Genomic DNA, 27,895 nt, shown 5'->3' with positions numbered 1-27,895 from the left:
GGTGGGCAGTTTGCTACTTTTATAATATAATTAAAGTTCTGGTCCACAGGGTCTTAAGGCAAATAACATAGTATCCTCATAATATTGGTGTTTTCAGTTTTAAAGGTAAGCATCTGATAACAGATGATATTCAGATTCAGGGTTCAGTGGGACATCCCACGTTATATATGGAGCCGAAAGAAATCAAATACCATTCTTCTAGTCTTATGAACAGATTATTTTATTGTAAAAATGTAATAATTATAAATCGGTCTGTTGTAAAATCAATGCAGTATTAGCATAAATGTAATTCCAAGTTGTTGTTTTTATAAATCTGATCAGTTCCAAGCAGAAATAAGCATTAAGCCATGATGGTGTTGAGGTTATCTTCAAAAGACACTAAGGCGTTAAAAATGTGTTTTTCCTATAAGGAACTCAGAAAAATTAAAAATTCTGAGTGGCTTATCTTTATCTTTTCTTCATATATATAACAACCATATTTTTAAATAATAGGCCATGAGATGATATGTAAGCATACTAATTTCACCAACATGTTTTTTTCTTACCAAAGTTAGTTATATTTCTGCTAGAAACTTTCATTCTGATCATTTCAAGTGAAGAATCCAACCAATTGTCAAAAGCAAACACATGTTGTTGTTTTTTTTAATGATTCTTAAGCCCTAATCTTCATTGTCCCCTTCATTTTCACTAAAAGCCATTATTACATTATTTGCTATGGAAACGGGATTATCATCTGAAAGACTTGCATTTGCACATCTAGCACAGCAGAATCTTCTATCCAGTGGTGAGTGGTGAGTGGTGAGTGGATTATGGGTGTGAATTCCATGCTTTGCTTCATAGGCGGAGAGCAACTCGGCTCCAGACCAGGGCCCCGACCCTCACAGGTTCGCTTTCTCCCTTGCAGCCAGGTGAGACCCGTGCTGCATAAAGGTGTGAATCGCGTTCTGTTTTAAAAGAAGAAGACCAGCAGATTAATTAGCTCACTGGGCAGCAGCAACCTGGTATTTATCTGAGCTTTAATTTGTGCTCAAATAAAAATAACAACAATTCAGAACTCATTCACCTTAAACTGCCTTATATTGTTCAGAGCTAAAATAAAGAGTACGTGTTTTGCAGGTGGGTTCTTTAGATCTCAAGTGAGTTTCTGAACAGCTGCTTTAAGAAATCTAATAGTTGTGCCAGCGGAGAACCATCCCAGAAGGAAACCACACGATGCCTAGTCTAGCCCGGGGCACACACGCTCTGCCTCAGCCAGCCCGCTCTGGGCTCACCTTAGGCTTCTCGGCGTTGTACTTGTCCAGCAGAGCCTGGATGCGGGCCCCGTAGTCAGGATGGACATCGCTGAAGTTCTTGACCTGAAAATAAATGGAGACATTACCTTAGTCCCTCCCAGGACAGTGTCTGTTTCATGGTGTTCACTCCGGGGAGAAGGGATGCTTCCTCGGGAAGTGGAACCACACAGTGGTCAACAGCACAGAGTAAGGCTGGGGTCCAGTGCCAACGCTGACGGGCACTGCACAACCTGAGACAGGCCATTCTCCTGTGCGTGCCCACTGCCCACAAGGTGAGTCAGATAATGCACCTCCCTCACACACGCCTGTGAGAAAAGGCACAGGAGGCAAGCTGCGCTGACTGCGTGCAGAGAGCTGACCTCAGAGGAACACAAGTTACAGTGGTTTGTATTCAGAAACGGGCCCAGATGCCGCCTGAATTGAAAATATACAAAGTCGTGGCCACGTGCTGGGCAATTCCATACACACTTCAAGCAGGAATCCCCTGCTGGGTTGGGCCCCAGCAGGCAGCAGGATGAGATGGGGCATCATAAATCCACAGGAAGCCTTACAGCTTCGGCACATGTGAGAAGAAGGCGAAGAGTTCGCTCCTTACACGCTGTGCCTTAGTCATTCTCATCAAGAAGTTAAGATCCAACCTGCCCCAGCTACCTCACGGGGCAATTGTCTGGCTCTCCGCAGGAGATATGCCATATCCACTGGAGAGAAAGTAATCAGAGGCTGAGTGGGGCTTAGTTCCCATTTTCTTAAGTCCACTTGGCTCAAATAAAATAGAAAGGACACTGTTCCTTTTACGGGTTCTCTCGCAGCTGCACTCTCTTCTCCAGCCAGCAGAGGCCGCCCTTCAGCTGCCAAGGTCTCACTCACCGCTTTCCTCTGGATGAACAGCTGGGCGTCCTTCAGGTGGCCCGCGATGTTCTCACACAGCCGTTTCCTCTCCTCCTCGTTCAGTACGCACGTATAGAACGTCCGCACCTGCCCGGCAAATATACACAGAGTGGGCGCAGTGGAATCACCACGTTATCCCACACAAAACTCACCCAGGATGCCACTTTTGAGATGAAAAAGTGAGACTTCCCATTTGCGGAAGAATGGAAGTTTTTAGAAGTTAAGAATAATCTTAAATTACAGTTAAAACTGTCATTTGTGTTGAGTTCTTCACTTTTTGTTTTGTTTTATTTTGTCAAATAGGAGGAATTCAGTTGTTGATAATAGCTCATTTAATAATGAGCTATTCAATAACGTCTTTTGTAGTCACTGCTAATAAATCGCTTATAAAGTATAAGGCAATATAGCCTACAGTTAAAAATCCCACCACATTCTTCATACTGAGAAGTCCAGACTGTGCAAGTGATCATCAAATACCCAGTTAGCACAACCTTTGTTCAATTCACCCAGAACCGGGGGGGGGAGGGGGGGGGACTAATTCATTTATATCCTGTTATTCAAAAGTCAAGATTTCTTGGAGAAGATAGATGTTAAGTGATATTTTCCTTAGATTATTGGGTTTGCCTCTAAAATTAATAGCAATAGATTAAAATTAAAAACAGGAGCTAAGTATCAGGCATGAGTTCTAATAGCCTCTGCTCATTTCTGAAATCAAACACGGTCGTGGCAAAACCGCAGCCATGTCACAACAGAAGCTATGAGGCAATGAGGAGAAAAGCTTCGAAAGCAAAAACAGATGGAGGAAGAGTAAGAGAGTCATGTGAACAGGACGCCCCACACCTCCACTCCTGCTACTGAGGCTCCCAGAGCTGTTTTGAATCCAGCTCTAGTCCCTTAAATCTGCCAGTTCTGCCCGGATTCTGAGATTTGCTACCCACAAGCTTAACTTGCCCATTTCTTAGATTTCCATGGACTCACTTCTTCCCCAGTGGCCCCCACTGTACCTTAGGTAACATTTGGGAGAACTGAAATGAGGCATCCCTCGTACCGAGAGAGCAGAGTAACACAACTCTCCCACTCCGCCCAGTAAAGGGACTGGTGTATGATTAGAGATGACTTCCCTGGATTCGACAGGAGACCTGTGAGACACTTTGAGAGGGGGAATTGGCAGGCTCCCCTAGCAGACAAAGAAGGCACTACCTGAGAGACGTTATCATCGTTGGCAGAGTTGTAGCGCCGCACGTCCCCGGAGACGCGGGTGCTGCTCTCCAGGGCCAACTTCGGCTGCTGTTCCGGGGCACTGAAGCTGTTGGGGTAGTAGTTGGGAGCACCACCTTTAAAGGCAAACCACACAGATTCACTAAGGGGGAGAAAGAATGAAGGGAGTCTACATACAATGCAATATGAAATACATTCAATTACATGTACGGTATGTGTATACACACATACACATACATACATACCTACACATACATCTACTTGTCATGCACATGTTATTTTTAATGTACCATATTTACCCACAGGCAATACTCAGATTCTTAGAGAATACTGCCATCTTCCAAACGTTCGCATGGGCTGCCTCACTCTAGGCCAGTGGTTCTCAACCTGTGGGTCGCAACCCCTTTGGGGGTCGAACGACCCTTTCACAGGGGTCGCCTAAGACCACCGGAAAACACATATATAATTACATATTGTTTTTGTGATTAATCACGATGCTTTAATTATGTTCAATTTGTAACAATGAAATTGGGGGTCACCACAACATGAGGAACTGTATTAAAGGGTCGAGGCATTAGGAAGGTTGAGAACTACTGCTCTAGGTCTTAATGAAGAGATCTCAAATTCCCCTTGAACACGTCAATGATCGGATCTGTGAAATCTGATGCTTGTCAGTACAAATACATTTCTTCAGATTTGATTTGACACCGCCCCCCCCCCCCAAATAGAAAATGAGACCCAAGGACACGTTCCAAACTTTAGGATTTCATGTGGGCTCAGGTTCGATTCCAACATTGAGTCACAGAATTCTTGGGAGACACTCCAAGTTCCAGCTCCACTCCTTCAATGACTGAGCCCTGAGATCTTAACCACTGCAAAGCCACACAGTAATTAGTGGTAGGTCAGGGATTAGAACTCTGGGGGGTTTGTCTCCTCCATTCCAGCACACACTATACTCCCATGACACAGCTCTGCTTGGCTTTTCGTTAAGGCTTTTGGATCCTCAGGGTATCTCTCCTGTATTATTATGACTTTATTCAATTCTACTTCACTCTGACTTCTCTCCAAAGATAAATAAAATAGGAATTTTTTAAACTTTGATATATTCCTAGTATATCAGCATCATTTATCTGGACTTGTAGGAAAAGAAGTGAAAAATATAATCAAAAAATTTTATGACTTCTGGAAAAAAAATGAAGGCCCCTCACCCCCCATTTTGGCATATTTATTTTTCTAACTCCACTCTGCTTTAGCCGATAGTAGCAGAAGCCTGAATTATCTTCGCACACAACTGCCTACAGGAGGGGCCTAGAAACATGCTAAGTGGCTTGAGCAAACCAGTCTGGGGCTGGGATTTTACCCAGCACATTGCCAGAATACACAGACTGCCCAGAGCGGATAATTAAGAGGTGCCTCCTATCACATCGATCAAGTGCATGCAGAAGGAGGGGGGACAGCATTAGCTCCAGAAATGCATTGCAGGCCAACCACATCTCCATGGAAAGCAAAGTGCCCCAATAACCAGCCACCGCAGTGGTTTTCTGCATTAAGTGCTAGTTCTTCAAAATGTGCCCAATTGAGTAATGTTTAAGTTCTATTTCCAAATAAGCTCTGGCCTTTACTCAAAGTGGGAGTTGTCTTCAAGTCATTGACTCCTGGGAACAATTAAGCACTTTCACTGAGCTTTAAGAGCACAGCCCAAATGTTACACGTTTAAAACAAGGAGGCAAAGGTTGTATCAAATACACAGCAATTACTGCCCTAGCTGGTCTGGCTCAGTGGATAGAGCGTCAGCCTGCGGACCAGAGGGTCCCAGGTTCAATTCCGGTCAAAGGCACGTACCTAGGTTGCAGGCTCCTCCCTGGCCCGGGCTCTTGTCGGGGCTTGTGCAGGAGGCAACCAGTAGATATGTTTCTCTCTGATGTCTCTCTCTGTCTTTCCCTCTCTCCTCCACTCTCTCTAAAAATCAATGGGAAAATATCCTCAGGTGAGGGTTAACAGAGAGAGAGAGAGAGAGAGAGAGAGAGAGAGAAAGAAGCTATTACTTACTAATGAAGTTCCAAAACATGCATGAACTTCTCTGACTCTTCACAAGTGAACAATTCTCAGTAATAGCCAGTCTCAATAACAAAGGACCAAAGGATACGAATGAAATAAAAAATCACTTTAGAAAAAAGATGCACAAGACAGACACAAGAAGTATCAATTACTCTGGGCAATAATACACTCCATACCTCAGAGAGCAGAAACAGGGTAACCCCCCAATGTAATCAGTTAGTGAGCATATAAACTTGTTAAATAATGGAAAAGGCTTAGTGATAATAGTAACAAGTGCAAGGCCCAAAATTGTATATGCAAAACAACTGTAAATGTATAAAAATATTCATGAAAGACTGGCAAGAAATGTAACAAAATGGAACAGTTGTGGCTTGTGGGGGTTGGGACCACAAGTGGGTTTTTCTTCTCCCTTTTATCTTACAGTTTCCAAATTTCCTTTAGGGCACATGTAAAATCCTTATCTTGGAAAAATTAACTTTGTTTGAATATAGACACCTAGGGCTATACATATAACTGAATAGTAAAATTTCTGAAAAGATCAATGTAAGCAGCCTATTACTAAAACACACGTCCTAAACAGAAAAATATAAAAGGAAACTACGATCTCTACTAAACTGTGGAACATTAAAAGGAAAAAAAATTCACTAAGCATTCTCTAATTAGAACAATAATTAGAAATAGAAGCTGTTTGTACATGGACCCAAAAGTGTAACTTAAAGAAAAAAAACACCCATAAATGTGATCAATGAGCTCCAAAAACCAAAATGCAGCAGAGTCTCATCTCACCAGTTGATTTACATGAATTCAACTATATTCACTTGACAAAAAACAGTGGGGGAGAACCCCTTGATTTTTCTCTGCATCCCCTATGTTCTAGCTTCTCCTACCCGCTCCAAATTCTAGCTAGACTTCTCCTCCACAGCACAGCAGAAGTTCAGAGAAATAAAAGCCAGGGTAATGTAAGGAATTGTCCACTTCTGAAGATTCTTTAAAACCTAACCCCTATGTTAGACATGACTCTACTACAGTCACTGTGCAAGTTCTTCCTCCCTGCCTCGCACCATAGGATGGATAGCAAGGAAAGCCAGAGGTGGAATTCTCAATAAAACATACAACAGTATGGAGCGGGGGTCCTCAAACTACGGCCCGCGGGCCACATGCAAATACAAATATTGTATTTGTTCCCGTTTTGTTTTTTTACTTCAAAATAAGATATGTGCAGTGTGCATAGGAATTTGTTCATAGTTGTTTTTTTTTAACTATAGTCCGGCCCTCCAACGGTCTGAGGGACAGTGAATTGGCCCCCTGTTTAAAAAGGTTGAGGACCCCTGGCTATGGAGAGTCCTCAGACAATTTAGACCTTTACTGCTAGGCAAAAATTATGTGGTTGGCAGGAGTGCCTCTGTGAGCCCCTTCCCAGAGCCGGAGGTCCCACGGGGCCAGACTGGAAACCGCTGTCCCACCCTCTGCTCAGCAGTGCCCCCCGCCCTCCCAGGGAGCAAAGAGTCTTAGGCCTACCCTGGTTGTCGACCACGCACATGGGGCCGTCACGCTGGTAGTTGGCCACTCGAGCACGGTAGGGACAGTTCACAGGGATCTGAAGGTAGTTGGGTCCCAGGCGGTGGCGGTGAGTGTCAGGGTAGGAAAAAAGGCGGCCCTGCAGTCATAAATGAAACGGACACTGTGAGCAGTAATGAAAAGAAGCAAAATTCTACAAAATCAACTGTACACGTCGGTAGGTATTCAATGTATGTTAGTTAATAATATAACTAAAACTATTGAAAAATGTATTTTCTATAAAAGTCTCAGATGTTCTCAGTGTCAAAGTGAAAAAAGTTATTATTCAATACAACAGGGAACTCTTAGCGTGCCTCCAAAGAGCGGTGCCTGCTCAGCCTGTGTGGCTCAGTGGTTGAGCATCAACCTATGAACTAGGAGGTCAAGGTTCAATTCCCGGTCAGGGCATAGGACCGGGTTGCGGGTTCAATCCCCAGTAGGGGACATGCAGGAGGCAACCGATCAATGATTCTCTCTCATCATTGATGTTTCTATCTCTCCCTCTCCCTTCTTCTCTGAAATCAATAAAAATATTTTTTTTTAAAAAAAGAGTGACACCTGAACTAGAACCACACGAGTCCAGCAGCAGCCATCAGTCACTGCAGTCTGACCCGGGTGCAAGCTTTCACTTCTGTTCCATGATCACAGTCCAAAATCCAGAAGGACTGGTTTACTCAGTAACTGTTCAGCCAATTATTCTCCTATGATGTCTAGTCCACAGGAGAGTTTTCACTCTTTGTACACTCAAAAGGGCATATCGGAGAGTGAAGAAAAAGGACCGAATGCGTAGGGTCGTTACCAAGACGAATGGTTAAATTAACCTACTGCCTTTCACCACTGACAACAATAAATTTAGTTTGAAAGACCATGTCTGGGTCTTTTTACAGATGGAAAAGCCATGTCCGGGTCTCTTCAAGCATCACCACTGAAGAGGAAATGAATAAAATCAATGTGACCAAGGTGTTATAATCAACTAAAAAATACCCCCTACTGTCAGTTACAGACTGAACAGCGAGTGCTTTCTATACCCTACAAATACCTGTGGCATTTTCTAACGTAACTTCTTGAAGACTAAGGGACTAAATGTCAGTGTTAGCACACTGAGGGCCTTTACCATGAAATGTAGTTTATACTGTAATGCCCATCTCAGAATGTTCCAGTCAGTCCCACAAAAGCTAAGGACCCAGGTTAATTAAAGTTTAAGTGATGTTCTAGTTAATTCTTCATACAAAAGATCACACCAAATTACAGGGTGTGTTTGAGTGTGAGTGAGTGTGTGTGTGTGTGTGTGTGTGTGTGTGTACCCGTGTGCATGCGTATACCTGCAGGTACTCCTGCCTCAGTACCTCCCGACCCACAGGTTTACCTGAAGCATCTTGTCAGGGCTGGGCTCAATGCCAGGCGGCATGTTGCTCGGGTCGAAGGCCAGCTGCTCAACCTCAGCAAAGTAATTGACTGGGTTCCGATTTAAGACCATTTTACCAACGGGGATAAGAGGGTAGTCCTTGTGAGGCCAAACCTAAAATTAATGTGATATTCACAATTACCAGACAACCAACTGAAGCAAATTAAAGTACCCCCAAAAAATGCCAGCTTTCAAATAGAATGAAGCCAATGATGATAAGTAAAAATAATAATGTTTAATCCAATAAGATGATAAGAATGTAAGATAAGTGCATTGGTTAAATCTTTCACAACAGTGAACAGTAAATATTGACACTTTCCCTGGGCAAAAGTACATCAGCTTTTCAAAACTTGCTCCCTGCTAATAGCAATATGTCAAGCCCTGGCCAGGTGGCTAATTAGCTGGAGCATCGCCCCATAAACCAAAAGGTTGTGGGTCCAATTACAGGTCAGGGCACACATACCTAGGTTGCGGGTTCGATCCCTGGTTGGAGCACCTATGGGAGCAACCAATCGATATTTCTCTCTCACATCGATGTTTCTCTCTCCCTCTTCCTCTCTTTCTAAACATCAATAAACACATATCCTCGGGTGAGAATAAAAAAGACAACAACAATATATCAAGCCACCTAGGCCAGGGGTGGGCAACCCCTGGCACGCGTGCCAAACACGGCACACCAGTAACTTTTGCTGGCACTCGAAACCCTCTCTTATAATCTTCCATTTACAATTGTGAATCTTTGTTCTCAGTGATGAATTTTGCTAAGTCTCATAATAGGAGTAGCCTGACGGATGAAAGTAGTAGCTCGTGCATATCTCTGAAGGGATTATAAACCTGATGTAAAATCTCTGTCATCAGTGATGCAGCTGCAAAAGTCCCACTGATAATATCAAACGGAGTCATAAAGTTTTCTGTCGGACTATCAGTGTACATGCATACATTAAAAAATAAATGTATTTTTCATCATCATATACTGTGTTTTTGTCGCTCGAATGAATTTTATTATTTCTTCAAGGTTCTTCACATACATACACTTTAAGAGATATCAAGTAGGCGTAACATGTTCTCAAAAAATTAGGGTTGGCACGCAGAAGAATTTTGAGTCAGAGATTTTGCTGGTTTTGGCACGCACTCACAAAAAGGTTGCCCACCCCTGACCTAGGCGAATTCAAGAGCTTACAATCGGGAACTAGAAGCAAGATGCTGGTGAGCACTCATTCACAGGCTGGGAAAGACTTCCCTGCCATGATGAGTGTTTGACTGGAAATTTGTTAAAATTAGGTACAAAGAGACTTAAAGAAGAAAACCGCTTAGTTGTGAACTGACTTACCTTGGTAACATCGAACGGATTAAATGGACAACTTTCTGCCTGACTGAAGGTCATCACCTGGATGTAAAAAGTCCAGGAGGGGTAGTTGCCTGTGGCGATGGCATTGAAGAGATCCCGGAGCCCATAGTCAGGATCTTCGTGGGAGAGTCTTGCTGCCTCTTCAACCGAAAGGTTTTTGATGCCCTGGTCAGTCTACAGAACGAAAGAAAACATTCAAATTGAAACTTACTGGCACAGTTAGCGAACTCTAGTCAGTCAGGAATTCATTGTAGGATTCTGAGTAACACTACTCAGAGACTGGCCTTCCCTTCTAACTGTAATCCCACTGTTCAAATTTGACACAAATATGAATTTAATACTGATCTTTAATAAATTTCCCACCTGTATCTTAAATCTAAAGATCCCCATCACACCAAAGACTTCCTTAGCAAAAATCAACTCTGAAAGACTAATCCATTACGACCACAGAAATCCCAACTCTCTAGCCAGAGGCAAGATTTGAACCCTTCCTACTATTAGAAATAAAACCAGGACTTAAAAAATGGAGGTTCCCATCGGCAGATCATCCAGAGAGCTAACACATTAAAGTGTGCAATAATATTGCAACACCTTCCTGATTTTAATTAAATCTGTTGGGCTTAAAAATGAGTTCTCTTAGGTCAGAATCATCGAGACATGAATCTCCGTAGATCTCAGGCTACCTCAGGCCCGCTGCTGAACAGACCCGTAAGCAAGCCCATCTCTCCAGGACCATGGACAGCAGGTATTATTATCCCAACTTTATAGACACAAAACTAGAGCTCAGAGAACTTTTAATAATATGCCCAAGTCACAGTTATATAGAAGAAGGAAGATCTGAGTTTGGGCTTGTCTAACTGCAAAGCCACCAACCATGCCAGCTGTCCCAGATACAATCATTTAGTCCAGTGGCCGGCAAACCTCGGCTCACAAGCCACATGCGGCTCTTTGGCCCCTTTGAGTGAGGCTCTTCCATAAACTACCGGCTCTTCCACAAAATACCAACTTCTGCACATGGGCCATGAAGTTTCAATCACACTGTACGTGCCCACCCGCACGTGGTATTTTGTGGAAGAGCCACACTCAAGGGGCCAAAGAACTGCATTTGGTTTGTGAGCCACGGTTTGCCGACCACGGATTTAGTCCTACTCTAACACTTCTTTTGGCAATGACAAGCCCATGGGCCACGTTCAAGCCAGTCACAAGCCAACGTATTCCTTGCCAAAGATTATAGATCCAAGTCATAAGTATAAAGAGGAGTGACGGTTTTTCTGTTTGATATACCTACATACTAGTAAGTTGTTCAAGTAAATATTAAGACAGGACAGAAGAAAACAGGTCTTTGTGAGGTCATTAAAGGGAGACGCCATTTGTCATGAGTCCACTTCTGTCTCTTCTTATTTTAGCAGGAGTTTTGGAAACAAGTTCTTAGACACCAGAGGTTTCCTAGTAACCTTCTAGAGCTCTCATGGGATACTGCTTATCCTAACAAATGGCAAGATTAAGAGAGAGCCCTTTAAAACATTCAGTTAATTAAAGGGCTCTCAAAAACCTCCCCAAAGGTAACTGATCGTACGAAAGTAAATTTAAAAAATATGCCCTAACTGGTTTGGCTCTGTGGATAGAGCATCAGCCTGCGGACTGAAGCGTCCCAGGTTCGATTCCAGTCAAGGGCATGTACCTTGGTTGTGGGCACATCCCCAGTAGGAGGTGTGCAGGAGACAACTGATCGATGTTTCTCTCTCATGGATGTTTCTAACTCTCTATCCCTCTCCCTTCCTCTCTGTAAAAAAATCAATAAAATATATTTTTAAAATAATTCTATTTAGAACCTGGGACCCTTTAGTCCACAGGCCGACGCTCTATCGGAGCCAAACCAGTGAGGGCAAAAAATAGAATTTTTATTTTCTGACGTTTGTAATTGATTTTACTTATTTTCCTTGTTCACCATATGCCCTCAATAAATGCTAAATACATGGATGGATGAATTAAAATGTTAGGAGAAATGTATTTAGAAAGTAACGGTGAGCTAGGTATTGCCGACAGAATGCCCCACTTCTGCCGTAGTCCCCTCCTGGACCCCAATATATATCTATGTTCAGAACAGTGACTAAGGGCTAGGAAAGGCAAAGCCTTTACTATTTGCAAAGGCTTGACTCTAAAACTCCAACAAAGAACTCTAGAGAACTAGGCTAAACCAGATAGAAATCTCATTGGCCTAGTCTGGAGGCCTGTATTATCTTATTACTTTTGAGCCCAAATAAAAACTTTAGATCCTCCCTCTCCAGGGAGAAAAGAATTTCAATGTGCACCTGCCCACACCAGAAAGCCAGCACAAAAGAAACATTTTCCCAAATATGTATGGCAGAGTGCCCAGGGTCCAGGAGGAGAAGAAAGCTTGACAATGGACAGCAGCTATGTCGTCTTACCCTCTAGCCACATGAAAAGGAGACTATACACAGTCCTGACTGAGCAGGAAAACAAAAGAGTCACGGTACTAATCAAGTAGATGAGTACTTCTCATCCTTGGGGGTGGAAGTAAGGGGAAGGGTGGAGAGGCCTTGACCTTTTGCATCTCTGCCTAACCCACAGAATTAAGGAGATGTGGGTGGTGGGAGCCTTTTATCCCTTGCCCCAAAGGAAAGCATGTACCTTATAATGGAATTTGCAATAAACTGCCTCTCCATTCGCATTAACCAGCTTGAAAGTATGCGACCCATATCCATTCATGTGCCTGTGTCCATCTGGAATCCCCCGGTCACTGAACAAGAAGGAGACCTAAAGAACAGAAAAATAACACCTAATATTTTTCCATTTAGATCAAAACATCCTAGGTTTTTAAGACACTCCTACATGTCCAGAAAGTCCCTAGCATGAAACATACTAACCAAGTACCTACAAGAAGGGTTACCATTACCATCATTTATTTTTTTAAAAAGAAGAATTTTAAAGCAGAATGATAGATAAATCATTAACCTCTACAAAGAAAAACTAAAATAAACCTGAAAACTAGCCTAACTTGCTATTCAAAATTTATTTTAAAAGTAAATTTGTTTGCACTACTTTCCCCTCATTTCCCTAATACTTCATACTAGAGACTTTAGTCCTTAATATTGCTAAATTTCAACTGATAATGTTTCTAGCATCACTTAAGGTCTATGATCAGGGCAAGATTAATAAGATCGGTCATTATAAAATTATTCAAGATCAAGAAATCTGAGTAAGCCTCCCAAAAAGAAAGTCAGAAACCAATTCCAATGAAACAGTCAAAACTGGAGAAACACACTCTGAGGCATGATCCCAGTTTCCTCCCAGGTGCCATATTGTGACCCAAGGAAAAAGCAGTGTTCCCACCTGATGCAGAGACTCGGGCCGCAGGCTCCAGAAGTCCCAGACCATGTCTGGGTCCTTCAGGTGCGTTTGAGGGTTTCTCTTTTGGCTGTGGATGAAGGACGGGAACTAAATGAAAAAAGAGAGAGAGAATAAAAAACAAATCACACTTAGAGGAATTATGGTATCGAATATTATACAATGCCTGTTGCTAGGTTGATGGATTATAATTCCGAACATCATCCTAGAATTTCAAACTGCTAAACCCTAGCATGAAATTTACCCTCCTCCTGTTTCTAGGGCAAAGTGACTGTTTTTATTAATCTTCCATGCTCTGCAAGGAAAATTGGACTATTCCCATTAAGTCAGTGAAGACTAAAATGCCAAATCCAAGCCCAATGGTAACTGTCATAATTTGATCTTATAAGAAGACATTAACTACAGAAAGATGTGTCTTAGAAGGCAATCCCTCCGACCCGAATTCTCTTCTTCCTGTCTTTCCCAGGACTGCCCCTCAAATGCCAATCTATACGGAGGATTTGAAATCAATTTAAACCAACGAGCACTTGTAGAGTGCAAAATACGCTATCACCTACCAATATGGCATCCCTGATGAAGAAAATGGGGGTGTTGTTCCCAACAAGATCCCAATTACCATCCTCGGTGTAAAATTTCACTGCAAACCCACGAGGGTCACGAACGGTGTCGGCTGAGCCCGATTCTCCAGCTAGAAGATTCAAATGGGGGAAATGAAGCACACGCAGAGCACTTTGCCCCCAAGAAGCCTAGAGCAGCTGTGGGCAAACTATGGCCCGCGGACGGATCCTGCCCGTTTGAAATGAATAAAACTAAAAAAAAAAAAAAAAAGACTGTACCCTTTTATGTAATGATGTTTACTTTGAATTTATATTAGTTCACACAAACACTCCATCCATGCTTTTGTTCCGGCCGTCCGGTCCAGTTTAAGAACCCATTGTGGCCCTCGAGTCAAAAAGTTTGCCCACCCCTGGCCTAGAGTCATAAAGAAACACTGATATCTAGCCTATCCAATCCATTTCCTAGACGTAAATTAGGTGTGGAAGTGCCTAGGTTATTATTTCTACCACCCACCAGCTAAGTTGGTCTACAAATTAAACAAAAGAATTAATGGAGAGCAAGACAGGCATACACCGTTTTATTGTGCTTTCGCTTTATTGCACTTTATATCACCGATGTTTCGATTTTTACAAATGGAAGGCAAGACCCTCCACCAGCAAAAAGCCTATGACTGGCTTTATTGTGATAACTGCTTTATGGGGATGGTCTGGAGCCGAAAGCACAATATCCGGAGGTTTGCCTGTGTATGTAATAACAGCTGAGAAGATTATTCATTCAACATAATGAGAAAGCTTTGTTCGAACAGGAAATTAAAATTTAAATTAAAATAAGGGGAGAGAATAATTACGAAGATAAGGTGGTGAGCAAAGAGAACACAAGTTAGCAGAATTACGAGTTTCATATTAAGAAAATGAGTTGACATATAGGTTCTTATTCTTGATTTCATTTAGATTTGCATTCCCAAGAATTTTAACAGTGCACAAACAGATTGAACAGAGTCACAACATTGTGGTGTGTTAAGATGTAGCCCGGCAGATCTAATTCTCACTAGCTCCGTGACATGAGAAAAATCACTTAACCTCTCTGCAACAGAACTAATCCCTCTCTGCAAAGTAAAACTACACGTTAGATGACAGCTAATGTCCGTAAAGCATGGGTGGCGTGGAGTTAATTCTCAAAAAGGGGCAGCTGTCATCGTGGTGACTGAACAAGAGCACCAACTCCATGCTTCCGTCTGAGGCACCACCACTTGCGGCAAAGTTCTTTCCAAATGGCACGGCAGTGCATGGACTGACCCAGGACCGTGGGAATCAAACCGTGACCTCCTGGTTCAAGTGTGATTTCCTTAGACCTCAACAAAGAGATATATAAGTAACGTCCTACATGTTGCAAGATATATTTTCTACTGTGACACGTGGCAATGATTTGAAGAAGTGCTTGTTTTCTGTCTTCTTAACAAGGTTTTCTTGAAATTACGTCACAAATGCCCCAAATAAGGTGCGGGAATACAGGTCCCGCAAACAGACTGACTTACCAACAGTGGAGAATCGAACTGCAAGGGGAGTCCTCTTTCCAATATGCTCGAACACCTTCGCCTTGGAGTATTTGGTAATGTCGTGCGTGATCTCAAAGTAGCCAAAGGCCCCTAACGAGAAAGACACAGACATTCTCATGAGACCGTCACTCAGACTATCAGGCCCTCAACAGGCATCTAGGTGACCAGAGAAACTGATGGGTTAGCCTTGAAACTGGCCTTCTGGGAGCTTCCAATATGAAGTCAATTTAAACCAACAAGCATTTGTAGAGTGCAAACTCCTGTATCACCTACCAGTATGGCATCCCTGATGCTAGGGCAAGGGGAGGTGTCCAAACACACAGTGACAGGAGTAAAAGTCAAAGCCCTATTACAGTGCTAAACTGAGGGCTGTACAGCTGGAGCCAAGAGCAGGAAGACAGGGGTGGGGCTGGCAGTAACTGATCAAGGTGGCCCCAAGGACATAGGGCCTGAGAGGGCCTGGAAGTACAGGGAGGACCTAGAAGAGAAAAGAACAGGAGAAGAGAAGAAAACACAAGGAAAGCAATAAACACGTAGGAAGGACATCACAGAGCCAAACAACAAACCGCACAACACACCAAAGTCACCGTGGAAAAGCCAGGCCAAAAAAACAAACGAAAAAACTAGAGAAGATGGAAGAAGAGGAAATAAAGAAATCAGGGAGTCCGAGTAAGCAGCTAAGAGAAAGACTATTTCTTCCTTTCTATCAAGCTTCCTTTTTCCTATTGAGTTTTTAGCTTTCTTTTCAATACCACCTCCATCTTTTGTTTCTGTAATTAAAAGCAAGGTAAACGTTTTACAGATATTTTGAACAAAAAAGGAAAAATCACCACCAACCCACCATCCTAACCCAACTATCCTCAATTCTGCACAGTCTGTGCCATTGTTTATTCAGTTAGTGCAACATCTCAACCTAGTTATGGTATGTCCATGTCTGTATATCATATTTGTATTTCTTCACTAAACTGCATAATGGCAGAAAAGGGAGATTACTTTTGTTTTCAATAAAATAAAGTATTTTATACACAATGTTTCATCCAGGGAAATGAGCATCATGTAACTACTAATTCCTATTTTGACGGACACCTTTTCCTTTCTCCCAGGGATGGAGATTTGGCACTTCTTTGAAATGAGAAATCATTTTTAACCCCAGTGTTCTGAAACAATCCTTTGACAACCAGTGGACACAGCTCTCACCTGCTCCTTTAGCATGCACCACTCTCTCAGGAATCCTCTCCCGGTCAAAGTGAGCCATTTCATCGGTGAAAACCACATCCTGAACCAGGAGGGGCCCCCGGGGTCCTGCTGTCATAGTATTAAGTTTGTCCCCTATTGGAATACCAGCCCCGGTGGTGAGGACATCAGGTTTCTAAGCAAACACGAAAGGAAAAGAGTGCAGGCGAGTCAGTACAAAATAAAAAGTGATAATGATAATAATTTTAAAAGACGGTCATTTGCACTGCCACAGGTACATCATTTTGCAATGTTCATACTTTCTACACAAAGTCTTTACATTTCATTGCCTGGAATTTATAATCAGGTCTCAGAAGTCCTTGAGAAATCTCAACCCCAATCTGCTAAGAAGTCTGCTCTCAAGAACAGGAAGATAAATAACCCGCGAACCTGCTCAGCTCCTGTTGCAAATACAGTCATCAGGCTCCACCCCCAGCTAAGGATCCCCAAAGAAGGGATCGTACGTGCTTAACACCGAGTGTCCAAACGAAGAGTGAGAAGGTGGCCTCTGAGAAGTTATGGCAGCGAGCACGGTACTCAGCACTCACACATGCTTTATTACACTTTATAGATGTCACAGTGGGCCATCCTGCCCATTTCCCTCAAGCAGTGTGTATCCCAGCTATCGGCAACATTTCTCTTCCATTCCCCAAGTAGAAAAGGTCAACAGCTTTCATTGTCACTGAAAACAAACTGTTACTGGTAAGATGGATAATAGTAGTAATCTTCTAAAGACGTCAAATGTCTCTGAAGTACAATAGGTTATTTTACCGTAATCAAGCATGTTTTCATCCACTCAATTCTCCAATTTCAGCGACATCCGAAGCTTCCCTTCTCTAGGGTGGGAGCAGCGTTTTTCTAAGCCCCACATGATCCTTGTTCCATCGTCACACACTCTATCTCTGACTCCGACAACCACCTCTCCATGTCCCCCTCACAGGGAAGGCAGGGGAGATGTGTGGGTGAAACCAAGCTACACCACCTCTGTCCCGGGAGAACAACTCAAAAACGTCTACTAATGAAAGTTAACGGTACCGACCTCACTTACCCAAAAAAGCACTATGCTCAGAATTTCCACCACCTGGAGTGGAGTATATAACTTAGTGCATATCCGTCCCAAACTTTAAAATACAGATGGGAGGGAAGTCACTTAAACCATAAAAGTACCGTGAGCTTTGGGAAAATGCACTGAATAAAAGTGATCTTGGGCCCAGCTGGTGTGGCTCAGTGGTTGAGCGTAGACCTAGGAACCAGGAGGTCACAGTTCGATTCCTGATTAGGGCACATGTCTGGGTTGAGGGCTCAATCCCCACTAGGGGGCGTGCAGAAGGCAGCGGAGCAATGATTCTCTCTCACCATTGATGTTTCTCTCTCTCTCCCCCTTCTCCCTTCCTTCCTGAAATCAATAAAAATATATTTTTAAAAAAGAGAGATCTTGGAATTTTAAAAATTAATCAAAAAGGCCCTCACACGCACTAATACAATCCCTATAGCCACTAGCGTTCTGCTCACAGTGAAAAGGGAAGTCAACTCGGCACCGTGGAGAAATCCTGCGTCCCGCCCCCACAGAGCCTGGGTCCAACTTCCAGCCCTGCCAGTTACCAGATGAGCAGCTACTAGCTAGTTACTTATTATTTCTGAGTTGCAATTTTTCATCTGCAGAATGGAAAAAAAAAAAGACTACCTCTCAGAGTTAATACAGGGATTAAAAGAGTAAATGTCTGCAAAATGCAGGCCGCACACGTAAGCACATGTATGCTACCACTTCACTGGCTGTGAGAAACTGACCCAACAGCCATGACAGACGTGCACGCACCCAGTCAGGCCCTCTCCCTACCCATCCAGCAGCAAACCCTTCGGAACTGGACAAAAGTTTAAGGGAAAACAGTTACCGCCAATCACACCACTCTCTTTTGCAGATACACATGTGACACTGTACACTTCCATTTAAAACTTAAAGTAGAAAAATGAATCCGAAAAAGGAGTGAACTTGTGCAATTTAACCTTTAGTTTAAACCTAAACCTTAATTTTTCAGCCCTAGCTATCAGTGGAATCACCAGGGGAACTTTTTTCCTCTGTTCTTGGTGAGTTGCCAACACGAAATGATCACAACATCGCTAGTGGTTTTCAATAACCAGCAAACATTTAGAATAACACTCTGGAAAATGAAATCATTAAAATGCACGGAGTAATAGCTATTGCAAACGAGGTTTTCTCTGTCTTGAAACTGTCTATTAAATACATCTGGGAGCACAGAGAACTGGCAGGGTCCCTTAAAAAAAAAAAAAGTAGGGAATAAGAAGAAGAAAGAAAAAGAGGATCAAGAAATGAAGGATAATTGATCCACAAATGTAAAATACTCCTTTACTTTTTGTAATAGAAACTACAGTGGTCAAAATACTTAGAAAGAAAATACAGAACAAAACATAAAAGAGAAAAAAAAAAACAGAATTGCTCGTTTTATATTTTGCAATCAGCCTCTCTTTTCTTACCTGGAGAAAAAATATGAAGTGTTCTAGATTTCGACAAACAGAAATAGGAGCTTAGAAATGCTTATTCCATTACTCATCATGTGTCTGTCTGCCCCTCTCTCTCTCTCTCTCTCTCTCTCTCTCCCCCACACTATGACCCAGCAATTCCATTCCTAGGTAAGTTTAGTTACCAAGAGAAGTGAAAGCACATGTGTATAGTGAATTAAATTATCAGTCACTCTTTCTCCATCCCAAATATTGGCAGCATCACATCAATGCAATTACTAAAAAAAAAAAAAAAAAAAAAAAATACACAGACCCTGCAGGCACTGTCTTATGACTCACAGACAGGAAAGGATGAGCTAAGACCCAACCTCTCTCCCAGGTAAAAAAAGGAAACTTTTTAACCCTTTGTACCCCGTAAGCGTCTGTAAACACAAGTGGGATGGTTTCCATTTTGGACGCTTGGCAGTTAACTGGTTAAAAAGGTGAGGCCTGAGACATACAAAGCCTCCAATTTTTAAGGGAGCAGAGGCCACTAATGAAGCCTAAGTGTCCCAGTGGAAGAGCCAGCCCATGGCATCCTAAGCTGTGAGCCACACAAGCTCCCGGTTAAGTTCCATCCAAAGAGACTGGGAACCCCTGCAGCATCGCCTCCCTCCCTCAATGTATTCCGAGAACGAGAAATAAAGATACTTAAGACGGTCCAAGTCGTACCTAGGGACATATCTGATTCAAGTTTACAAAACTCCCAGTTCACTTAACCGCAACAAAATCAGACCACAAGGAAAGACGGCCAATAAATTGCTTTCACATTTGCTGACGCTCTGGTTCCAAGAGGATCCACCCAGCTTGGCATTCTGCGCCTGGGTCCAGGAGGAGGAGAAGAAGGCAGCATGGTGCGCTCCGACAGGAGTTCCGACAGGTAAAGCTTGCACAGTCCAGTAAAAGTAAAAACAGCCTGGGGAGTGAGGAGGAGGACGCGGATACAACGCTGCCCATGTGAGCAAAAGCGTGGGCCAAGCAAGGAGAGATTTAAAAAACACACTATCCATTACTGTCATAATTTTCTAACAGAAAGAATATTTTCATGTCAGAAAGTAAAAAGGACATAATCTTTAAAACGAGATCATGTCCTTCCTTAAAGAGGAAGAGAAAGAGGGAAGGAGGGAGGGAGGGAGAGAGGGAGGGAGGGAGGGAGGGAGGGAGGCAGGCAGACAGACACATTATGAAAATCTATCCAGCCTTTCATCACATCACAAGAAAATGGCTGGATAGATGTTCACCAAACGTGTTTTGTATGGTTTGGATAATGCAGTAGGGTAAACTACCTGGACACAGAGGTAGACTACGTTTCCCAGCCTCCCTCATGGCTAGATGTGGCCATGTGACAGAGTTCGGGCCAATGGAATATGAGTAGAAGTGACCTACACCACTTCTAGCTTGGCCCCTAAACCTCTCACACACACTTCTCCATGCTCTTGGCCCCCTGTAGCTAGACAGCGATGCCCAGGGCAATCTTAAAGGTCATATCTGATTCAAGTTTACAAAACTCCCAGTTCACTTAACCGCAACAAAATCGGATCACAAGGAAAGACGCCCAATAAATTGCTTTCACATTTGCTGACGCTCTGGTTCCAAGAAAGCTAGTCCACAAAGGAGTGGCCTCCTTCAGCCTGAAGCCCTCAATGACTGCAGGTACTCACTCCCCTCCTCAACCTCAAACCACTGTGGCTCATCATGTAAGAGAGAGAAAAAGATGGACACGAAAAGCTGACAGAATACACAGAGAAATACACAAATATTAAGTGGAGCGACTAGAACTCTCACGCTGATGATGGAAGCATAAAAGGGTACAACCACTTTGGGAAAAAGAAGTTAAGGTAATAACAAATTCCAAATTCTTGTTTCTGTGTTTACTTCTTCTCAGCACCACTGGTCATCAGAACAATGTAAATTAAAAGTGCAATCGGATACCACTTCACACCCACCAGAAGAGCTAAAATGAAAAGACTGGCCCGGCCGGAGTGGGTCATTACTGTTGAGCGTCAATTAGTGAACCAGGAGGTCATGGTTCGATTCCCAGTTAGGGCTCGATCCCCACTAGGGGTTGTGCTGGTGGCAGCTGATCAATGGTTCTCTCTCATTGATTTTTCTCTCTCTCCCTCCCCCTCTCTGAAATCAATAAAGACATATTTTAAAACATTCACATACTCTATGACCCAGCAACTCTACGCCGACGTATTTCCTAAGAGAAATGAAAGTATATGTGCACAAAAAGACTTGTATAATATTTTTCATAGCAGTTTTATTCATAATAGCCAAACACTGAAAATACCCCAGGTATCCAGCTCCAGGATAAACAAATGGTATATTATTCAACAGAACACTACTCAGCAATAAAAAAAAAAATAAAGTTTGACATATGCAACAATATGAATGAATCTGAAAACATTTTTTTAGACTTAAAACACTTTTTTTAAAAAAATATTTTTATTGATTTCAGAGAGGAAGGGAGAGAGAGACATCAATGATGAGAGAGAATCATTGATCAGCTGCCTCCTTCCCACCCCCTCACTGAGGATCCAGCCCGCAACCCAGGCATGTGCCCTTGACCGGAATCGAACCCGGGACCCTTCAGTCCACAGGCCAACACTCTATCCACTGAGCCAAACCAGCTAACACAGTCTTAAAACACTTTTGCTGAATGAAGCATTAACAAAAAGTACAAAAATCGAAAGTTAAAAAAGAAAATCAACAGTAGTTGCCTGCAGAGGGATTGAAGGAAATGCCTGGGAAACAGCAATGAGGGAACTTTCCAGGGCGGTGATAATCTTCTATATCTTGATAAAGGAATAGGATTCACAGGTGTATATATCATAGAATGATCCACTTAATATTTGTGTATTTCTCTGTGTATAAGTATTTACCTTAAAAACATTAACATTGAACTCTGTTCATGTGTATGCTTGGTGTTCATGGGGTCCAGTCTACTGATATCTACAACTTACTCTGAAATGCACCCCCCAAAAGTAGGAGAATGAATATATGGAGGGATGGACAGAGAGAATACATGAAATAAAACATATATAGCAAAATATTCAGTGTACAATCCAGAGGGTGGGTATATGGAGATACACTGCACAATTCTTTCAACTTTTCCGAATGTTAGAAACTTTTTTACACTAAAACACTGGAAAATCATACAGGCTTTTTATGACATATGCAAAATTCCTCTTGGGAGGTATAGCGTGGAGGACACTTCAAAAAAATAAGCTGTTTTCACTCAGAGCAGCGAAAAGTGAGGAATACGAAGACATTCCAATCAGGACAAGTACACAGTGCATTACAACGCCACGGGCAGAGGAGACAGCAGCATTCCAACCTCGAGTCCCCCAAGTACAGATGTGCTTTGTGGGCCAGCTGTGTCTGGCCTGGGCAAACCATGTAGGGTAAATCAACAGCAGGGTCTCCATGATTTAACAAACAGTTCATGATTCTCCCAAACAATGAAGACAGAGGCAAGCTAGTCTCAGAATAAAGGGGAGTCCTTTCAAAAGGAGTAAATTTTGTTCTATGTAAAACTCATTACATTGCCCGTATTTTTTGCAATTCACCGAGTGTTCATGCAAACTTCTGTGTGAGCCACGATGTAGCAACCACTGGGTATGGAGAGAGTCCTGTCTCCAAGAGCCAAGATCTGGGTGTGACTCTGCCACAACTAGGTGCGCGTGCTTGATGAGTAAGACTCCACGTCTCTCGGGTTCGCTATGATGAAAAGCTCATAAAAAACTCACATGACCTCAACTCATATGTGGAACCTAATGAACAAAATAAACTGATTAACAAAATAGATCCGGAGATATAGAAGCATGGAACAGACTGATGAATCTGAGGGAAAGGGGGGCTGGTTGGGTGGGTGAGGAGAGATTAAGTAAAGAACTTTAATGTATATATGCATAACCCATGGGCACAGACAATAGTGTGGTGAAGGCGGGGGGAGGGGGGGGAACAAGGGAGAGACAGGTGCGGGGTGCGGGGTGGAGGGGGTCAATTGGGGGGGGAAGGGAGACATCTGTAATACTTCCAACAATCGAGATAAATTTAAAAAAAAAAAAAAAAACTGAACTAGCTACTGGCATACAATAAAGGCCAGGATGAGAAGAGAGATTTTGCAGGCCCTTAGAGGAGAATGGCAGTCTTCTCGCAAACTGGGAAGTAACGATAAAGCAATCCATGTGCACTCAGCACGAATAAATACCCCATTTCAGGACTAGTAACCCAGCTTTGAAAAAGAGCCCTAGGCAAGAGCCAGGGAAAGCTCAACTCTAGTCCTCTCTCTGCCATTCACCAGCCACCACCAGAACTGGGCAAGTCCCTTAGACTCTCTGGGCCAAGTTGATAAAAGGAGACTCAGAGCAGATGTGCTCTCATGTAATCCAACCTCCTCAAAGATGCCCCTTAAGTGTGGGAAGCCGCCCATTGTCTTCACTAGCAGAGAAGTGCAAACAAGGATCCCAGAACGCTGGTGAACCTTGAACCCATGGCAAGGGCCTGAGTTATGCACCGATTGTCTAGTCCTGACAATGGGGGCTCAAGCTATTTCCTGACCAAACAGTCTCAGAGTAAATCCTTCTAGTATTTACTGACCTTTAAGATAGTCTGTAAATTGCTACCGCAATTGCCTGCCTGACTAAGGGCTTTATGTGTAACCAAAGTTGAATAAAAGGCTGGCGAGGCCTGGGCACCAGTGGAAGTCCTTCCCCTTGAGCTGGACTTGCCCGCCTGGCCCCCCAATATTTCCAAAGTATCTCTTGTCTCTTCTCTTTCATTTGTGTGCAGCTCCTCTTCCAGATCCTGAACCCTGAACCACGCGGGACGTGGGGGAACACATACACACTTAAGACTCTGGGTGCCGGCCAGGAATGCCTCACCCACCACCACCGGGTGAGATCCTACTCTTCTTTGAAGGTCTGAGTCAGATGTCACCTGCTTCGGGAAGCCTGTCAGGCAAAGCCGGCCTCTCCCTTCACACCGTACAGATACCTATATAACTATATAAGAGCCCTCCCCACAATGGAATAAATAATCGTCTGTTTGTCTATCTTGTCTCCCAGATGAGACTTTGAGCTTCTCCGCGTCAGAGTTCTGGCTCCACTGGTATTTGTACGCCTCCTCCCAGCACAGTGCCTGGCACATGCAGGCTCTCAAAGAACACGTGTGAAAACACGCATGAAGTAATCCCTAATGTCGCTTCCACCTCTCAAATGCTAGACTCCATATTTTCCCGATGTAAATGAAATCATGGAGGTACTAAGTATCCGTCACCGTCATGGGTGCTGGGGTCATGGAGAGCATAGAACACTGTCCCTGAGCCCACGGCAGCCCGCAAACACGAAAGCCTGTATAACTGTGTGAGCAAGGTCAAAACAGAGCCCGGCCCCGCTCCCCCCCCCGCCCCCCCCCACACACACACACTTCCTTCCTTGCAGCTGCAGCTCTCGGCCTCTCCCTCCACGCGCCTCCACTTCTCCCTGAAGCTGCGACCTCTGTCCTACCTGGCAAAAGTGCAAAACCCAGAGCCAGACAACCCTGCAGGCCCGCGGGAACCCTCTCCCTCCTCCCCGAGAACGCAACTCCGTCCGGACCGAAAAGCAGCCCCGGCTCCGACCCTGGCCCCGGCCCCGGCCCCGGCCCCGGCCCCGGCCCCAACCCCAGGCCGCGATGAGGGGTTCAGCCCCGGCACATCGCCGCGCTCGGGAATTCCGGGCCGTTACTCGCGGTCGCCCCGCTTTCGGAGGGCGCGGGGTGTACCTGCGCGTTCCGCTGCTCCTTCCAATGCTTCATCTGGTCGCTGGCTGGGTCCCGGGAGTCCCCCATGGCGACAGGCTTGGGTTGCAGAACGTTGCAGGAGGCCTCGGCTCACGCCACCTTCTGCAGCCAACGCGGCTTACTGCCCGGAGCTGAAGTGCGAGACTTCAGATTCGGCCAATCAGCTCCGCCCCTCGTCCCGCCCCATCGGGAGAGCCTCCTCCTGATTGGCCAGGCAGCCAAATAGGGGCGGGAGCAGCGGGGTGAGGAGTAGGGGTTTCTGGAGCCTGGTGCGACCCCAGGACTGGGTCAGGCTGGGGAGCCGTGTGAAAAACAGGGGAGCCACACCCCTCCGGCCGCCAAACCCCCGGATTAGTGAGCCCTGAGCGGACCCTCGCCTACCGGGACCTGGGTCACCTCTGGTTATCAGCATCTTGCAGGCCGCCCTGGGCTGCTGGTGGCCTGCCAGTTTTGGGGAGGCCCTGCTGGGTGGAGCTTTGAACTCTGTAAACAGGCTCTCAGCGTTTAAGAAATCCTGGGTGAATTCCCCCATGCAAAATGAGGTTTTGACATACATATCCTAATGATAGTATTATTTGCAACTGAAGGATTGATGGGAATTTGGAATAAATGCCGACACTGATTCTGCAATCAGGCTCCTCTAGTAATCTTACTTTCAGATGTTACATGACTTTTTCTTCAAGACAAACTATGCACAGAAAAATGTACCATTCTGAAAAATAGAAAAATGAAACATCGACAATTTCTTCATGGTCTTTATTTATTTTTATTTGTTGTTGTTGTTGTTGTTGTTAATTGTCACCCGAGAATATTTTTCTATTGATTTTTATCGAGAGAGTGGAAAGGAGGCAGAGAGACAAAGAGAGAAACATCGATGGGACCCTCCAGTCCTTGGGCCCACTCTCTATCCACTGAGCCAAACCGGGTAGGTGTCTTGATGGTCTTAATAGTCTAAAATCATAGCAAGAAAGGCCAGCCTTTTAGGGTCCCCTTTGAATAAGCAGTTCTCTTTTTTTTTAAATCTATACTTTTATTAATTTCAGAGAGGAAGGAATAGAGATAAAAAAAAAAAAAACATCAATAATGAGAGAGAATCATTGGCTGCCTCCTGCACACCCCCAACTGGGGATCAAGACAGAACCTGAGTGTGTGCCCTGACCGGGAATTGAACCTCCTGAGCCACGCTGGCAGGGTACCAGCTCCCCTTTTTACAGTGACTGCTATGTGCTAGAGGCTGCTAGATGGTTGCCAGACTATCACTTGATCTTAACAATCTCGTGATGTAAACTTGGTTGTTCCCATTTTAAATATGAAAAATCTGGTGCTAAAGAGGTGGAAGAACTTGCCTAACGCTTAAAAGCTAACCAAATGTCAGAGCTAGATCCTTGGTCTTCTGATTTCAGAACCTAAATCACTACAGTAGCCTGCCTTTCTAAGACTATTGAAAAATTATGTGTCTTTAAAGAGCAATATAGTTGAAAAGTAAAATATTTAATAAGTCATGGACTAGTTTGTCTTTTAAGTCAAATGGATTGAATGAATTTTTTCTCCCCTCAGATGCTAAGATTTATCTTTAAACACCTTGATATACATAATATGCTGTCATCTTTAAATTAAAAGTTCTCAACTTTTAAGTTTGATTTTTTTAAATCACACTACATATAATGGGTGGATAAATAGTAGTGTAAACTTCAGATGTTCTTGATTTTACCAAAGTGTGATATCAAGATTCTAAGTCAGTAATTTTCAACCTATTTCATCTCATGGCACACAGAAACTAATTACTAAAATTCTATGATACACCAAAAATATATATTTTTTTTGCCAATCTGACAAAAAAAAAAATAGGTATACTTTGGATTCCTTCACACCAGACAGCTGTTGTTGTGTTGGAAGTTGTCATTTTTTTATTTGACAATCTAAGAGAAAAGAGGTTAGTGCCCCTAACTAAATAGTCAGGCATTGCATGTTTTGAAAATTCTTGTGGCACATCAGTGTGCCATGGCACACCGATTGAAAACAGCTGGTCTAAATCATAAAGGCTTAATGTCTGAGGTTCATTGGAAAAGCAGCCTACAGAGTGACCTTCAGTGCCCTATATTTTTCCTTCATTACACTCAACACAATTGTAAAGGTGCTATTAGCTGTGTCATTTGTGTGATGTCTTTTGCTACCTACCCCATCCACAGAGTGTAGACTCCATGAGAGGAGGGACTCTTGACTTGCTCCCTGTTGTATTCCAGCACACCTAGAATTGATTGAGTATTCTATGCCAGGGAATGTTCTAAGCTTCTTGTGTACGTTTGTCCACTTAACCCTTCCAACAATCCTACAAGTTAGAATTAACTTCTCTGTGCCTCATTTTATAGATTAGAAAAATGAGGCATAGCAAAGTTAAATAAATACTGGCCCAAGGTTACACAATTATTAAGAGATAGAACTAGAATTCTAGCATTGTCCATTCATTTCCAGGGTCCATGGTTTGTTGAATAAGTAAACATTGAAAGAATTAAGCTAATCATTTTCTTTATTAACTAAGATAAATATCAACAAAGTAAATAAAAAGTGACCTGGAGTCATGTGTTAACCTTTGTTCTTTATATAAACACTAGAGGCCCAATGCACGAAATTCACACAAGAGTAGGCCTTCCTCCCCCAGCTGCCGGCATCAGCTTCCCTCTGGGACCCAGGCTTCCCTCGAAGCCCCAGCCGGAAGGACGTCTGGAAGGAAGTCTGGTCTAATTAGCATATTATGCTTTTATTATTATAGACTAGAGGCCCGGTGCACAAAAATTTGTGCACTCGAGGGGGGGGGGTCCCCTAGCCCGGCCTGTGCCCTCTCGCAGTCTGGGACCCCTCAGGAGGTAACAATCTGCTGGCTTAGGCCTGCTCCCAGGTGGCAGAGGGCAGGCCCAATCCCTAAGTGCAGCCCCTGGTCAGGCTCAGAGCAGGGCTGATTGGGGAGTTGGGGCGCCACCCCGTCATACACAGAGCAGGGCGGATCGGGAGATTGCACTGCCACCCTCAGTCACTTTCAGGGTAGACTGATTGGGGGGTTGGGGCACCGCCCCCTGTTACACTCAAGGCAGGGTCGATGGGGAGGTTGCGGT

The 27,895-nt window shown here is 43.7% G+C and overlaps 1 protein-coding gene across 1 annotated transcript; it reads right to left on the bottom strand.

The window, feature by feature from the left end:
- Positions 1-202: 202 nt before the first annotated feature.
- Positions 203-24,920, bottom strand: CAT (catalase). Its single transcript, XM_070427770.1, has 13 exons — positions 24,768-24,920; positions 16,446-16,617; positions 15,228-15,338; positions 13,693-13,823; positions 13,121-13,225; positions 12,419-12,544; positions 9,749-9,940; positions 8,380-8,532; positions 6,975-7,113; positions 3,381-3,514; positions 2,160-2,267; positions 1,272-1,355; positions 203-944 (listed from the first exon to the last, which is right to left on the bottom strand). Exons 1-13 carry the CDS (start codon positions 24,831-24,833, stop codon positions 879-881), a joined length of 1,587 nt encoding a protein of 528 aa, XP_070283871.1. The 5' UTR covers positions 24,834-24,920; the 3' UTR covers positions 203-878.
- Positions 24,921-27,895: the final 2,975 nt, after the last annotated feature.

The sequence above is a fragment of the Myotis yumanensis genome, unplaced genomic scaffold, assembly GCF_028538775.1.
Source record: "Myotis yumanensis isolate MYYU_CA2020_CCGP unplaced genomic scaffold, mMyoYum1.0.hap1 SCAF_10, whole genome shotgun sequence".
Classification (NCBI taxonomy): Eukaryota; Metazoa; Chordata; class Mammalia; order Chiroptera; family Vespertilionidae; genus Myotis; species Myotis yumanensis.
The sequence above is the reverse complement of the archived record's forward strand: the minus strand, read 5'-3'. Positions and strand labels throughout refer to the sequence as shown.